The sequence below is a fragment of the Bactrocera neohumeralis genome, unplaced genomic scaffold, assembly GCF_024586455.1.
Source record: "Bactrocera neohumeralis isolate Rockhampton unplaced genomic scaffold, APGP_CSIRO_Bneo_wtdbg2-racon-allhic-juicebox.fasta_v2 cluster09, whole genome shotgun sequence".
Classification (NCBI taxonomy): domain Eukaryota; kingdom Metazoa; phylum Arthropoda; class Insecta; order Diptera; family Tephritidae; genus Bactrocera; species Bactrocera neohumeralis.
The window spans coordinates 23,781,785-23,798,638 of record NW_026089622.1 but is presented as its reverse complement, the minus strand read 5'-3'; the positions used below and the strand labels follow the sequence as shown (position 1 = coordinate 23,798,638).

General features: G+C 34.7%; 3 protein-coding genes and 1 long non-coding RNA gene across 8 annotated transcripts in view; 2 read left to right on the top strand and 2 right to left on the bottom strand.

Moving 5' to 3' along the window:
* Window positions 1-16,854, top strand: part of LOC126764341 (uncharacterized) — a 473,995-nt gene that overhangs the window by 226,039 nt on the left and 231,102 nt on the right. The window lies entirely within an intron of this gene.
* Window positions 1-16,854, bottom strand: part of LOC126764081 (synaptosomal-associated protein 25) — a 532,618-nt gene that overhangs the window by 387,277 nt on the left and 128,487 nt on the right. The window lies entirely within an intron of this gene.
* Window positions 9,871-10,881, top strand: LOC126764193 (uncharacterized). The gene is made up of 2 exons (XM_050481983.1): window positions 9,871-10,063; window positions 10,118-10,881. Exons 1-2 carry the CDS (start codon window positions 10,044-10,046, stop codon window positions 10,698-10,700), a joined length of 603 nt encoding a protein of 200 aa, XP_050337940.1. The 5' UTR covers window positions 9,871-10,043; the 3' UTR covers window positions 10,701-10,881.
* LOC126764177 (uncharacterized) lies at window positions 10,876-12,061 on the bottom strand. Its single transcript, XM_050481970.1, has 2 exons — window positions 11,659-12,061; window positions 10,876-11,600 (listed from the first exon to the last, which is right to left on the bottom strand). Exons 1-2 carry the CDS (start codon window positions 11,800-11,802, stop codon window positions 11,100-11,102), a joined length of 645 nt encoding a protein of 214 aa, XP_050337927.1. The 5' UTR covers window positions 11,803-12,061; the 3' UTR covers window positions 10,876-11,099.

Here is a 16,854-nt window from a genome sequence, read left to right as displayed (position 1 = left end):
TTTTTAAAGTTGTGTATATCGGACCACAAAAATCTACGCCTCATATAAGAAAGTGCCGTAGTGCTCGAAGTCTTTCGACTGGTAAATTTCCCATTATTTGGTTTTGCATCTTCGGTTTGTAATGAAAACAATGTAAACAGTTTTTTATGGTTCTTCTGTAAGCTTCTCGGGCATTATTAGCCATATGCGTTCTCGATGAAGCTCAACCCCAGCACAAAGTGGTCGGATTTGTATGGGATCAGCGGCCAAAAATACTTCCACTGTCTATATAAAAGTGAAACTTTTGCCAAAGCTTTTTAAAATATCCCTCTCCCGTTTCCCACTCCGCCACCCCACGATGGTAACACATTTTAATTAATTATATTAAATTAAAAAAGTTTATAAACGAAAAAAGGAATTTCTTTAATATTATTCAACTAAATCAAAAACTGAATTTAATAAAATCTAAGCTCAAAAGTAATCGGTTTAGCAAGTCCTGATTTGTAGTGATCCGTTAGTTATTTCGTGTATGATGGAGTCGATACATCTTAGCGTCCTTATGGCTTGACTCAGCAGATGAATAATTTGAAGTTAATTCTTTGCAGGATCTAGCGCAAATCTAGTGCATTTAGGGTTTAGTAAACTGATTCCTTTTGAAATTGAATTCGAACGGGGCGGCAAAAGCAGGTGGACGAAGGTCTGCAGTTTTTCCAAATTTGTTGGTGCTTTTCATCATTTTGGGATTTTATTATCAGTTATAAAGGGACATATGTCGTGACAAATAAATTTTTGTCTACCAAATTATTATTTTAAAATTTCTGCTTATATTCGCTCTGACCAGAATTGCCATCAGAGCTATATATTTACATCTGTGACGCAATGTGGTCCAATAATTTTTTTATCTCAACTTCAACATCAGATTCTGAGACCTTTTTTTGCTCAGAATAACTGTTTTTCCTTTAAAATGCTATCATAGCAGGGTAAAAAGTTAGTATCAAGTTTTTTGTTAACGAAGCTTCTAATAAGTAAATACTGAAGCTTTATTAATTTTGCTACGGTGATAAGTGATATTACTTCACTTACAAATTATAAAAAATAACACGCAAAAAATCGCATGCGTGGTAGAATAACATGAATAACAAAGAAAGTTGCAAAAAGTTGCAGCTCAATTCAAAAGCATAGACTTAGAAAACATTGATTAATATAAACAAATTTGATTCATTTGAGGGCGAGACAGGGATCGCAACTTTTTGTATACTTTAAATCGATGTATAAAGAAAAACATTCCACTCAAAAGGGCACTTATAAACCAATTGTTTTAAAATAATAAAACAACATATTATTTCATAAAAACCGCTTTGTTATATAACATATACCTTTACTCTCAATACCCATTTCGATTTATGGAGATTAAACACGACTTTATATTGCAATTTAATTTATTATAAGACATAATTTTTAAGCTATTTTCACTGCACAGTCTGGGTGTTTCTATTGTCTCACTTCTTTCGCTTTTCGTAGCCGCTACGAATAGGATAGAGCAAAAATGTATTTCCGTTAGTTTTATTGGTTTTTTAAGAAATCGCTTTGATACAAATAGTGGTAAATTTCAAACATTTATTTTTGGCCTATGAAATCGACCAGTGTGCAGCGAACTTTTTTTTATTTCGATAGATAGCTGAAATGTAACATCGTATGGGAGAGGTGCATTTAATAGGCGACCTCCTACTCGGATTAATTTGAACGAAAGTTGTTGCAAGTTTGCGGGTAGGGTGGTGCCTTTTAGCAATTTTTGAATAACATACAATTGACTCCTAACGTTTTAGTGGAATTTTTGTCATTGAAGCTTAATGATTTTTCTGTGCAATCACTGTCGAAAAATTTAGAGCGGGTCAAAAACCATTTTGTTAAGGTGAATCCGGCCGAGTTTAATATTTGAATTACCTCACCATCTCGAAAGATCTAGTGATTCCAAATTTTCGGACCCTGTTAAAAATCATCAACATAAAAGTCTGTTTTGATAGCCAATGAACCGATTGGATATTTCATTGTATTGGCATTGGCAGAAATGGAGCAGGTGCAGTGCCGTATGTTACAGTGCTAAGACGAAAAATTTGTGTTTGCTCTGAAGGATGCTCTCTCCACACAATAAGCTGACAATGTCTGTCCTCTTCATGAATAATTATTTGGCGGTACATTTTAGTAATGTCCGCTGTTAGTGCATACTTATGTAAGCGAAAACGAAGAAGAATTGAGTATAAATAAACCGAGTGAAGTAGTGGTGCTCACTCGGGATATTATTGTTTGTTTACGGTCAGCTTTGAAGGGCATTTTGACTTGAAGCCGTCCTGAAAGTAATACTTGATTAGTATTGACGAAAAAATTTTCACACTCTTGTTGCTCTGGTGTGAGTTTGATGCCATTTGATTCTGAAGGTAATTCTTCTAGAGCTCAAAATTTTTGAACTACTGAATCTGTTGACGTAAAGCCTTCTTCAGCTTGGCATAATGTGCTATGTAATTTAGGAGGAGAACTTAAATTGCTGACGTATTTGCCAGTTACAACCCACCCTAAAAGTAGTGTTGGTTGGTTAGGACCATTTTTAATTTGGCCAACTGCTAAAAGATCGAAAAATATTTCTGCATCCAATAAGGTGTCAACTTTTTCACATTTGTGGAATTCTGGATCCGCCAATTCAATATTGTGCGGAATTTTAAAGCCAAGATTAACATTGATATTATGGTCTGGACGATTAGTCGAAATACTTCGCATTACCCAGAATTCCGCCGAAAATTCGTAATTATTTATCCGCGACTTAACAAACGCTCTTAATTTTGAACCCACTTTCATATTGGAATTGCCAAATCCTATTACGTTTAATTTTTTGTGTTGACCTGGGAGTCTGAGTCCAGCAAGGCTCTCAAAGGTAGGTACTCTCCACAACTGGTTCTCACTTGAATCACTGTTGTTGCCAACATGACCTGATACGGCATAATCGCTGTTTTGCTGGCATGTGTGGTAGATGGTTGCGGATGAGGTGCAGTGGGGAAGGAAATCGGATACTGGTGCAATAATGTGTGATGCGATCGATTGGTCACACGATATCGATCCGCTCTGCACTTAGATACAGTGTGCCCCTTATGCAAACAATTTATGCAAGTTAAATTATATTACTTTATTGGTTTATTAAATTAACATTCCACTTTATTTGTCTTAGCCTTATGTTGTCTCTTCCGCTTGCTCCTTCTTAATGAGGCAAGTCCTCGGTCCTGGAGATACTAGTAGTTGCTCTCCAATGTTATTAAAAGACGAGCAGCTCAATGTGATTAAGAAAACAGAATGAAGAGCGATAAAATAATGGTGTAGTAGTGCAGAATTGTTTTCTTCAAGCCGAAAGATCTCTTTATGGAATACTTGTTCAAATAATTTTTAAACATGAATTTGTTCTGGAGTAAGCGGTAGATGTTTTATACAATTCATCTTATTTTTTAGATTAAATATTGCTTTTTACATTTTTATAATATTTCCTTAAAAATTAGTCATATAATTCAAAAATGTTTAACAAACTTCATTAGTTTAAGCACAAAATGTTGATAAAATAAAAGGAGTTTTGTGAAACGCTCAGTTTACAATCAGTTGCAATTTTTTTACGATAAATTCAGACTGGTACTTAGCAATTATTCACTTAATGTAACATGTTTATAATAACCTTTGCGTTATATATTTACAGGAAAAATTATTATGTGGTCTTAATTCAAGCAAAAAATTCGACCTATTTCAAATTGTCTTTATGAACCCCCCTCCATTTAATAAAGCTGTTGTTCCTAAATCCTTATCTATTATGTGTTCTTCATAAAGAGGGGTTATATTATTACCAAGTCTGTTTCTCTTTACTAAGACTTTTTCACCAGCCTTAAATATGCGTTATATTCTATCCCTGTTGTGGGTATTTAATTCTAATTGCTGTGCGTGTCTCAACTGTGATGATATTGGGTTGTCAAAAAAGTCTTGCGGTATTTTAATGATTAATTTTTGATGACTCATGCCCAGCTCTTGACCGATGCTACGGCTGCTACTATGCCGGTCTCTTTCGACCAATTCAGCGGTTTTATCGCAATTTTCGACGACAGGCCTTCCGGAGCGTGGCGCATCATCGACCACCTCTACACCAGAACGAAAACGTTAAAACCATCTTTGTGCGGTGGAAATGGAAAGTGTATCGGGTCCATAAACTGCACAAATTTTATTGGCGGCTTGAGATGCATTTTTGCCTTTAGCGTAGTAGTACTGTAAAATATGCCGTATTTTCTCTTTATTTTGCTCCATGTTTGCGACGCTATAACTCACGAACGACTTAAAAGAAACGACAATCAATCAAACAAGTGTTAGCGCGTGAAATGAGCTTTCCAAAAAGGTATAGCATGCCCCGATGCGACGAATAAAACGAATAAAACTTTCAGCGCCAACTAGCGAAAATACCGCAAGACTTTTTTGACAACCTATATATTTCGTTACTTACATTAGAATTGTCGGTTCTGGGTTGAAATATGTCTATTGGTCTTTTGTTAGTTACTGAGTGAATCGTTTTATTGCATTCTATTGTTGACAATAAAATTAAATCCCTTGTGTCATCAATACCCCTTTTTAACTATCAGCGTTCCAGCTATCTTATGCCTTTGATAATGTCTATTATATTTTGACTTTGCACAGATTTTGCAATTTTTTACAATTTCTTTTGTTTTTTTTCGACCTTGGGGAAAAAATAGTCATTCAAAATTTGTTTTACGTTTTCTTGTGCAGGGGGGTGAACACGATTATGTTCCGTAATTATGATTTCAAGCTGGTCATTTGGATCGAATATATCAGTCACAAATTTATTGGCATATTTAAACCTGGTATTTGGAAATAATTTTACTAGATTGTGTTGGATGTAGGCTAGAATATGCAGACTGCAATAGATTGCATTGTTTACGTTGGTGTTGACAAGGTTTTGAGTAATCCCTAAAATAGTGTGTTCGAACATTAATAATATGTCTTGTTCTATTTCCAAATATAATAAAAGTTCGTTTAGATAATTCTTCTATAATAATTTTATTTTTGAAACAATTTATGGGTTTTGCAACCGTCTATATGGTACAAGTTAATGACTGTTCACTATGGATCGATGCACAATCAGAATTGGGGTCTTGTTCCACCATATTAATCTGCTGCCGGGAAAAACCATCGGCCACATTATTCTCTTTTCCTGGTTTATAGTGTAATTTAGCGTTATGTTCCTCAATAAATACCTTCCAACGTTTGAATTTTTCATTTGGGTTTTTATCTAAAACTGCAAACGTTAGAGATTGGTGGTCTGTGAAAATGTTTAAGTGTCTTACACCATAGAAAAACCAAAACTCATACTTCCCGTTGCTTACATAAAATGCTGTTTTCTCTCTATCTCGTTCTGCTAGTACAATTTGATGAAAACCTGATTTCAAATCAAGGGTTGTAAAATATTGCGAATGACCCATGTTAGACAATATCGACATTACGTTTGGAATTGGATATTTATGATAAATTTTTACTCATTTAATTTTCGAAAATCTACTACCAAGCGTTTCTTCTTGTTACCTAACTCATCGAAACCTCTTTTGTCCACTAGCCAAATTGGGTTGTTATAGGGAGATGTAGAGGGCCTAATAATGTCATTACGTAAAAGTTCCTTTATTTCATTTTCCACAAAATCTCCTAAACCTATTGGATAAGGGTATAACTTAGAATATTATATATAGGCCCTTCATGTCTTGTACGAATGGTTGCAACGATATTTGTATTATGTATATGGTAATTATTTATTTGGGTCTGCAAATGCATTTGATCGTTTCTCGATCATTTTTAAAAACTCTCGCTTCACTGCAAGATGTATGTTATTGTGTTGAATTTCTATAATATTTATGTCTCCACATTCAGTAAATAATAACTTTTCTTTTCCAAAGTCATGTGTAATTTCACCATCTTTTAGATCCACTATGGCATTAACCTGCGTTAGTAAGTCAAGCCCAAGTATCGCATCAAAACTTGTCAGGGTAGGTAAAATAAAAAAGTCAGAATTTGCGAATAAATTTATTGTACATTTCTTAATTACTTTAGTCGAACCATGAATTGATCAGTTGACCTTTAGTTCCTTAAAGGGCTTGATTTAACTTTTCGAAGCCCCTGTATCTATTAACATTTTAATAACCTTTTCTTCAACTCCTATTGTTCTGCTAACCCAAGGTAGCAGGGCTCTTTCCCTAAAAAATGTATCTCTCCATTGAGTCATTGATATCATTCTCTGCTACGTTATCGTAAGAAATTTTATCAACATTATCTTACGTAGTGTGATTCATCCTTTGAAATTTAGGCTCCTATCAAAATCTGATCTGCGTTTAGCATGCTGTCCTTGGCTATTAGTTTTTTGAGAAAACTGTCTTTGTCTAAGCCCTTGAAAATTATTTGAATTGGTTTCGTGACGAAGTCGAGACGTTGATGCGTCTATATTCATTGATTCCAATTTCTCCTGCCCACCCTTGTGAATAAAACTATTATTTCTTTGATTATTGTAACGACTTTGGTAATTGGAGTTTTTGTGAGCACTGGAATATTCTAATTGATTAGTGTTGTATTCAAGAGACCTTCCTTCGTTCTATTGTCGTCAAAACTCTTCGACACCGCGAACATATAAGGTCCATGATTTGCTTCTAGTTCTTGGGCAAGTGCTAAAGCAGTAGGTAAGTCAGCTTGTCTTGTAGAAAATAAAATATCGCAAGTGGGATATAAATACGCGTAACGCATCCTTTCTGTATTTTTCATTTATTGAATTTGCTAGGTGACCCTCGTAAGTCATTAAAGTTCTATTAGTAAGCAGTGTAAGCTTTCTCTCCACTTCATCGTAAAATTTTACAACCGTCAGACTCCCTTGACTTAAGGTACTAAGTTCCTGCTCGATCAAATAAACTGGTCGTTTATCTGAATAGGAAAAGTCAAGTCTAGCTATTATGGCTTTGAAATTTAACACGGTGTTATAAGAAGCTAGAATACTGTCTGCAGAACCTCTAATCTTATTTCTAAATATTGCGATCGCTTGGTAGTGTTTAGCACTTCCGTCGTACCTTTCATATAATCTGTAGGCTGTGTGCGCCGCTTGCCTCCACGACACATAATGTTCTCGTGTGCCGTCAAATTCAGGTAACGATTTTGCAAGATCGAGCGTTTCATCACATTACACATTCCCTACAATTCTCACTTCCTCAAAGTATTCTACCTTTTTTAGTCCATGTATTAGTAAACTGTTTTGTCATTTCATCTAACTTTGTATCAAAATCTTCCTCATGTGCTTTTAATGCAGCTGATTTCGCTGCAGTAACATTAGCTGTCAGTTCATTAGTATTCGTATTTATTTCGTTTTTATCTTGTAAAACTAATGTATCAAAAAGGTTAGCTAATTGAAGGTCCTACATCAACTTGATGTTAAACACGTGGTTTCAATCGAAATACATTTTTTCATATAAATATTTTAAAGAATAATTCATAAATGTTTTCAAATAGTTTTTTATAACGTATAATCCCTCTAAAAATACTGAGCAGATCACTTACAAATTTTGTTTTCGTATATTAACTAAATTGTTTTTTAACACTGTATAAATGAGGCTTCTTAAAAGCCGTTGCTTGATAATTAAATTTGCCACGTGGTGTTTTTTTACACTGGGAAATGTTCCTGCTTCCAATGTCACCGAAGGTTGAGAGTGTGGCTTAATTAAGAACTTGCAGCATTTAGTTTATGTTAAAACTTGTTAAACCTTTTATCTTCGTAAGGAATATAAATTTAAGAATTTATTATAATATTTCTTCCCATGCCCCACGATGGGCGCCAGGTGGTTTTTATTTATGATTTATTCAACTTTATTTGTCTTAGCCTTATGTTGTCTCTTCCGCTTGCAGCCAAGATCAAATCTGAACAAAATGTAAAATGTACGTATAGGATTACCGCTTCTCTCTCTCCATTGTTGTAGTTCATTCAGCAATTATTATTGACATTCGAATTAAATCAATAACTCTTCAATTGTTACGCAGAGTGATCACTCTCCCAGCAATCAACGCGCTGTTGCTCTGCAAGTGCGGCGATGCTGTTAAGTGTTATACTCATGATACTAAAAATGCATCAGAGAACAGATCTGCTTCGTGGGTGGCCATTGCAGCTTAACTTGCATAAGGGCACCGATTTCACGAACTCGAACCTCTGCTCCACCGGAAGCGCCTTGAAAGTTGGCAGGCAGTCAAATAGTGGTCCTTGGACTCGCACTGCTGACAAATAGACTACCTCGTATTTGCTGCAACTAGCGCCGGTTTGGTCCTGGCCATATGTTGTTGTTTCCTTTGACTCGCACTGCTTGTTGGTGTGGGCTTCGTCCTTGAGTGTGATGCTCCTTCTGCTGATAGCTGCTGGTATCTTCGATTTAGTGTGGCTTCACAGTCCTTTCACAGTGGCAGCTTGTCATAATGCAGCTGTTGGATCGGGTGGCAGAGTCGACCTTTGTCATCACTTTGTGTATAAGTAATTACAAGGTGTGTTCCAAAGTAAACAGGGCCTTAAAAAAAACCAGAACAAATGGTTTCTTCCGCAAAATTTATTTTGTTTATTCAAAATAGTCTCCTTTTGCTTCAATACTGTTTTTGCACGGTCCAAAAGCATGTCGAGCGAGTGTTTTAGCTCGTTTGCCGGTATGGCCAACAGTATGCCGGTGTAAGTCTTTTGAATAGCCTGTAGGTCTGCTTAACGCTTTCCTTTCATGAGCAAATGCATTTTTCCAAAAAGGAAAAAGTCGCACGGTGCCATATCAAGTGAATACGGGAGTGGTTAATGGTTGAAATGTGGTTTTTGGTCAAATAGTCGGTCACAAGCGTCGATCGTTGAGACGGCGCATTATCGTGCAACTCTTTGTTCGTACCTCATTTTCGCAGCGGTATTAAAAACATACTGACACTTAAAACGCAATAACTTCACTTCCAATCGTTGAAATTCTCACTGACAATCGATAAAGATAGCAAATTCTAACACACCAGTCGACATATAGATGGCGCCACCAGGGGGGGCAAGATTCAAAAAGTCCTGTTTACTTTGGAACGCACCTTGTATAGCGTTTGTTATCTGTTCCTCATCGCCCAGCGATAGCAATGAGTCATATACCGCTAACACTTCGTCAATCATTGATCGCAATGAAGGCGCGGATGGCTTTGGGATGGTTGGCGGCCCAAAAGTTTAGATATTGTATTGAAAGATATCTAAGACTTATTATCATAAACTTTTTTGAGACTTGCCAACGCTTTCGGGTAATTTTCCCCCGACTTCTGACTTTAACTGTTCCCAAAGCCTCTCCAGATAGACAATTAACCAAATGGTTAAATTTTTCAATATCTGGGATATTTGGATCATTATGAACCAAGCTGTCAAACAAACTCATACAATTTTTAAATTCTGAATATTCTCCCTTGAAATTCCTTTATTTAAAAAATTAAAGGGCTACCGCAAATCCCAAAGTCCCTTGTTTCACTTGCGTACGCATATGCATACATACATATGTATATGTGCGTATATTTATTTTATTTAAATATGCACATGTTTATTTATGTACGGTTTTATAGATACTATTTATATGTGTATTTATGTACATATATGTACGTGTCAATATAATGAAATGTGAAAGAAGGGAGAGCCAAAAACTGAAAGTGTGCATTTGTTTTTATTTTAATTTTATTTGTATGTGTTTTCGTTTTTTTTTTGTTTGAACTGCTTTCAGTAATTCACTCTCGTTACCTGGTGCGTCGGCTGTTTGCCGGCGCTTACGTCCCTTTGGAACAGGATGGCTGACTTCGAAAACGTCAATTGCTTTGCATACGAACAAAGTTCGAAGTTCGATAAAGCATCCGCAGTATTTATTATATTACATCATATTTTGAAACGCATTAACTCGGTAGTCGATGCGCAGTGATACAGAAAATCGTGCATCACTAAGAAACTTGATGCTTTTTAAAGTTTGAACGCAATGATGGCGGACTCAGATTGGTAAGCATTGCTATTATTTCTTTATTAATTTATATTTAAATAGTTTATTTTTAGTGAATCTAGCAAAAAATGGAATTATGAACGTAAAAAGCTGCTTCTGACCACCCGACTGCGTTATGAGGGCGATTTCGCTGCCAAACGCAAAAAACGGTCAGTGCTGTGGGAGAGAATATTAAATAATATTAAAGAAGTTGACGCCAAATTCCCATTCAGCCGTGATGAAATAACCAGGAAATTTCTCAATTTTATGGTAACTTATAAACGAATTAAGAAGAGAAACAATACATCAGGAGAAGCTGCCACCCACTGGGAATTTTACGAGGAAATGGACGATGTTTACGGCACTCGCAGCGATGTGGCCGTTCCTCAGGAGACTTTAGATTCATCGCTATACGACATATTGAGTGGAACCGGTGATACTAACGATTTTCGTGAGTTAGATAGCACATCGCCAAAGTCGAAACCAAAATCAGATCGAAAGAAGTGCGAAGTTCTAAGTTTTTTTGGAAAAAGAAGCCTCTGCAGACAAAGAAATTTTAAAAGAGTTGATGCAGGTAGAAAAAGAAAAGCTGGAAGTGGAAAAACAAAAAGTGGAAGAAATGCGAAGCCTCCGTTTGCTACTGACATCTATGTCTAATAACCAGTAGAATACATAGCTGTGCATAGCACATTTACGACTTATTTTAAACGTTTTTGTCGATGTTATACTTGTATTTTTAAATATTCATAACGCATATTTCATTTTAAATGAATTTATTTATTCATATCTTTAAAAACATGAAGTACAAATTATAAATAAATGTTATTACAACTTTAAAAATAAAATATTAAATTTCACAGTTTAATGGGGAAGTAAGTATATGATTGTCAAATATCTTATAAAAATATAAAAAGCTGAAATTCAATTTAAAAATTTTAGATTAATTTAGCAAAAAAAACATTACAAAAGGAAAGAAAATTAACATGTGAACTCTTGCTTTAGCCATTGTATATAAGCATGTAAATATTAAGCTGAAAGTAAAGTAGTTAGATTAGTTCATTTTCGTATGGCTTCTTCTCTTAAAAAATTTGTGGACACATCAGGTTGTGAAATATATTCAACATCTATTTCATTTATTATAGTTTCTTCGTCAATATTACAATCTTCGTTGTCAATAATAAAATTGTGAAGCACCATACAAGCCATTATTATGTGCTTTGCCAAGATCAAGTTCTGGATTTCAAGATAATTAAGAATCCGAAATTTTTTTTTCAAAATACCGAAAGCCTGCTCTATGATGACTCTTGTCGAACTTAGCACATAGTTGAATCTTTTTTGTTCTTGTGTAAGATACCCATTATCTTTGTATGGTACCATTAAAAAAGTCTCTAAAGGATAAGCACCGTCTCCTAATAAATGATATTGTGGCGAAATTTTAAGCGTCTTGTTTATGATAGCTTGTCGTATTGGGCTGTTGCGCCATATGGATGCATCATGACACCGTCCTGGATATCCAGCGAATACATCAGTAAAACGCATTTTGCTATCCGCTATTGCCTACATATATTGAAGTTACATTTAAGTGTTAAATATACCTGAAGAAGATAATATTTACCTGTTCAACAACTGAATATTGTCCTTTTCTATTGTAATAGCTTATGCTATCAGTTTTAGGCTGTTGAATGCGAACATGCATTCCATCAACACACCCTAACACAAATGGAAAGGGCAGAGCACGACTAGACTCAAACTGCTCCATAGTAGCTCGTTGGCTTTGGTCGGTTGCTGGAAATTTTATTAACTTTGCTTTTAAGCGACCAATTGCTTTTATTGTGCGAATAAAGTTGTAATAAGCAGTACCAATACCTAAGTGAAAACGATCACTTAATTCACGGAAACTGTTTTGGTTGCTAAGTTTCCATAGAGTTATGTATATATGTACATCTTTCTAACGATAAGCAAGGCCGACCAGTTCGAGGTGTTCTCCATAATGGCTTTAACATAGTTTGAAGCTTCTGTGATTGTATTTTTTTTTAATATATAAAACTTATACTTATGAACATATTGTATGTATAGTTACCTTACACGTAGGTTTCATCCTAAAGTGGGAGAAAAATACATCAACTGGCATTTCGCTAATAGTTTTCCAGAATCCCGAAGTTTTAGGCACCTTTCTTCTAATGTGCTTTTTATCATTATTATACTTGAAATTATTTAAAATGCACACTCTTTTATATTTTGATTTAAATATTTTACGAAAAATTTGAATGTTGTTTGTGCATTTATTTTCAGATAAACGCAAAAAAACGTTTATAATTGCACTCTTGGCTTTATTTTGATCCATTTTGTTTTTTTTACGATCGTTGAATTTTAATTTCTAAAACAGCTGTTTGCGAAAATAAACTTTGCAGTTAAAGTGTTGTAAAACGTCAAAATATACAATGCATAGTAATACGATGTTATTAGACTTTGCATACAGATGATGTATAAATACTGTAGTAAAACCGCATCAAAATTTTGCAGTAGTACGTTTTCGAAGTCAGCCGATCATTCCCAAAACGGCAGCGGATTGATGGCAGCAGCGATTTCAGCAGTGGCGAGTTTTTTTAACGGGTTTTCCGCCGGCTTTTTCAACTGTTTTTTAACGTTTTAGAACGGCTCTCTCGTTAGTTACTAATGTACGTATATAAATGTCTTATATACATATATATGTATGTTCTCCAGCCCATCCCGCAATTTGCAAATTTTTTGTTATTTAAAACTTTTACCCAAGTTAAACAATAATCAATACGATATTTTGTGGAATTCACTGTACCCTTTGCGTTCTTTTTTAGGTTTTGTTTTATGTTTCTTTTATATGTTTTCACTTCACAAGGCCGAAAACCAAAAAGTATTAAGCAGGCAGTTGGTACCGAAAATAATTAGTTAACGATTGCTGTTCATGTGTTTTTGTATGTTTAAAATATATTTTTTTTTAATTCTTAAATTGCCTGTAACGAGAAATGTAATTAATAGCCGACAAATTAAAACGCGTGCGTACGTTTTCACGGTTCAATTCAAAGATAGTTCTTTATTAACCAGTGGTAATGTAAGTATGTGTTACAAAAAAGGGTAAGTAATTATCTTTCGTTAAACATTGTTCTAGCTTACATATGTTAAGGTAAGTATTAAAGTAAGTAATAGATTAATATTATGAATGCATTATTAAGGTAAGTATTTTATATAACAGAGTTTCATAATTTTATTTTTAATAATTCAATATTCAATATTTTACAATTCATTTAATTATTCATCCCTTCTGACAAACAGAAATCGCTAAATAATAAGGGAGATTTCCTGTACATTAGATTCAAATCACCTCGGTGTAATTGGGCCAGTGCTACGCCCACAAATCGCCATTAACCGAAAACCGTGAAAATATATGAAATCGAATGATAACCCCGCTCACTCCTCGTACATATAACGGTACAGTTAAAAATTACTAAAAGTGCGATAAGTCAATAACTAAATGCGTCAGAGACATAAAAATCCCCGGGATGGTATGAGAAAGTTTTATTGGAGCCAGTGTGAAAATTGGACTACGGGCGTTGCACCGCCCACTTTTTGCTGAAATCCCATATCTCAGGACCCGACTGGTCGATTTCGACAAAATTTGGTATGTTTCGTAGTCCTATGTCTATGTCACGTTGCGAAAATTAGCGAAAATGAGCGAAATCGGACAATAACCACGTCTATTTCCCAAATAGCATAATTTTAAATTCCATTTAATTCGTTCAGTTTCCAGTACGCAAATCAAGAAGCAATTAATATAACGGGATTAAACTTTGCACGAATTGTATGTCACCTTATGACCAAAAATTGTTCAAATCCATCAAAGTAGGTGCCGAATTTTTAGACCCCGGTACCTATAGTTGACTTTTGTTAGAAAATACCTGTGAATGTCTGAGATATATAATATAAATTCAGGGATAGTACTTTTCTGTATGTCAAAAATAGGTTGGATCGGATCAATACTACCCTTAGTCCCCGTATATAACATCTAATATAGAGATAATCTAACTTCCGGGTGACTGATAACACAGGTCCACAAAAAAAAATCGATGAAAGGTTCCTTTGACCAAACATGGTGTATTATATGTATTTTGGGCCGCTGAAACCGAATCTGAAGTCCGTTTTGCTCCATCACGTCAGGATTTTTTCCTAACCTCAAAATACATGTCGGATTTTACTTGACAGAAAAAAATTTAAAAATATTAACGGACTTAGCTTAATTTTGGGATAGAGGAGTTTTGAGGGGTCCCTGATTACGAAATTAAAAACCAATTGGCCGTCAAAATTTTCAAAAAATTTCTTCAATTTTTAAGAAATTCTTAAATTTTTATAAAATTTTGTATCAAGGGATTTTCGAGGTCACTGATTTCGAAATTAAAGGTAAATTTTCAAAATACAAAATGGCGGTCAGGAAAAAAAATTCTTGAATTTTTATAAAACTGTGTACAGAGGGGTTTTTCAATAGTCGAAGTCGATTAAGAATCGATTCTTGACATTCGAAAAATCGATTACTTTACGAGAAAACTCTTCAGTAGTCGAAGTCGATTGAGAATCGATTCTTGACATTCGAAAAATCGATTATTTTACGAGAAAACTCGATTCGCGAGTAGAATCCGAATCGAGTTTACCATCCCTACTGGCAGCCATCGCGTGCACATGTACCACCACACAATAACCACCACAAAAAAATTATTCTTTTTCCATTTAATTTATACTCGTATGGAAAACAGAAAATTTGAAACAGGCACCTCTTAATATTAATATTAAGAGCTCATCTTTTGAGTGACTTTCTTTTTCACATTTACGAAAGTTTTTAGCCTATTTTTCAGTTGAAAAAAAAGGTTGACTCAGCATGACACACCCTAATGCTTATGCTTCATTTGATATATTCGGACTAGGAGAAGATATGAGCTGATTGCATTAAACTACAGTATTTGTATATAAATTTGCTCGAAATGCGAGTTAAAACACTTTTAGTAATTTTCAGTATAACCTTTTTATGGGAAAGGTCGATGGCATTTATCCGATTCAACATTTTTCCATAAAGAATGAAAAAGAGCCAGAGGAAAACGTTTTTAGCAAGTATTTGTAATAATATATGTGTAGGTATGTAGCCATAGATACCCTTTTAATGTGATGCTCTTTACCAAATTTATGTTTGATATACTATAAATTCATGACTTAGTCTTAGCACTTTACCTACAGTTTCCCGTTTAACATTTTGTAACATCAAGAATCAATTTTATTCAAGTTGTCGCTTGCAACGTCAGACGAACGAGACTGATAGATTTTTGGAATTCAAAATTTTTTTTAACTCTTAAAGGAAAAATAACATTGAAATTATCACTAGCTTACAAAATAAGCTCACAAAATCTGTTGTATGTTGTTAAAATTATTATTTTATAAATAAAAATCGGTTCGCAAATATAGATACTAAAATTTAAGGAGTTCCACTATAGAAATCAAAAGTGGACTAAGGATTTATACGATTATGTTCTGGAAAAAGATGTGGTTAAAGGAGAATTCTACGTCGATTATGGTGATCAAAAGATGATGACCGAGGTGAAAAGAATGAAAAATTACATAGCACATTAAGCTGGGGTCCTACCTTATCTGTTAGTAAGTATCACCTATTCCCCTCAAAGGAATACCACCTAAAATTAAGCGAGATAGATATAAAGTTATAAAGTACAAATCATCATAATAATTAGAAAAATTGAAATCTGGGTGACTGTTTGCCTGTCTGCCCGTTCATCCGTCGTCCGTGCAAGCTGTAACTTCAGTAAAAATTGATAATAGGTTGTCAAAAAAAGTCTTGCGGTATTTTCGCTAGTTGGCGCTGAAAGTTTTATTCGTCGCATCGGGTCATGCTATACCTTTTTGGAAAGCTCATTTCACGCGCTAACACTTGTTTGATTGATTGTCGTTTCTTTTAAGTCGTTCGTGAGTTACAGCGTCGCAAACATGGAGCAAAATAAAGAGAAAATACGGCATATTTTACAGTACTACTACGCTAAAGGCAAAAATGCATCTCAAGCCGCCAATAAAATTTGTGCAGTTTATGGACCCGATACACTTTCCATTTCCACCGCACAACGATGCTTTTAACGTTTTCGTTCTGGTGTAGAGGTGGTCGATGATGCGCCACGCTCCGGAAGGCCTGTCGTCGAAAATTGCGATAAAACCGCTGAATTGGTTGAAAGAGACCGGCATAGTAGCAGCCGTAGCATCGGTCAAGAGCTGGGCATGAGTCATCAAAAATTAATCATTAAAATACCGCAAGACTTTTTTGACAACCCAATATCATCACAGTTGAGACACGCACAGCAATCAGAATTAAATACCCACAACAGGGATAGAATATAACGCATATTTAAGGCTGGTGAAAAAGTCTTAGTAAAGAGAAACAGACTTGGTAATAATATAACCCCTCTTTATGAAGAATACATAATAGATAAGGATTTAGGAACAACAGCTTTATTAAATGGAGGGGGGTTCATAAAGACAATTTGAAATAGGTCGAATTTTTTGCTTGAATTAAGACCACATAATAATTTTTCCTGTAAATATATAACGCAAAGGTTATTATAAACATGTTACATTAAGTGAATAATTGCTAAGTACCAGTCTGAATTTATCGTAAAAAAATTGCAACTGATTGTAAACTGAGCGTTTCACAAAACTCCTTTTATTTTATCAACATTTTGTGCTTAAACTAATGAAGTTTGTTAAACATTTTTGAATTATATGACTAATTTTT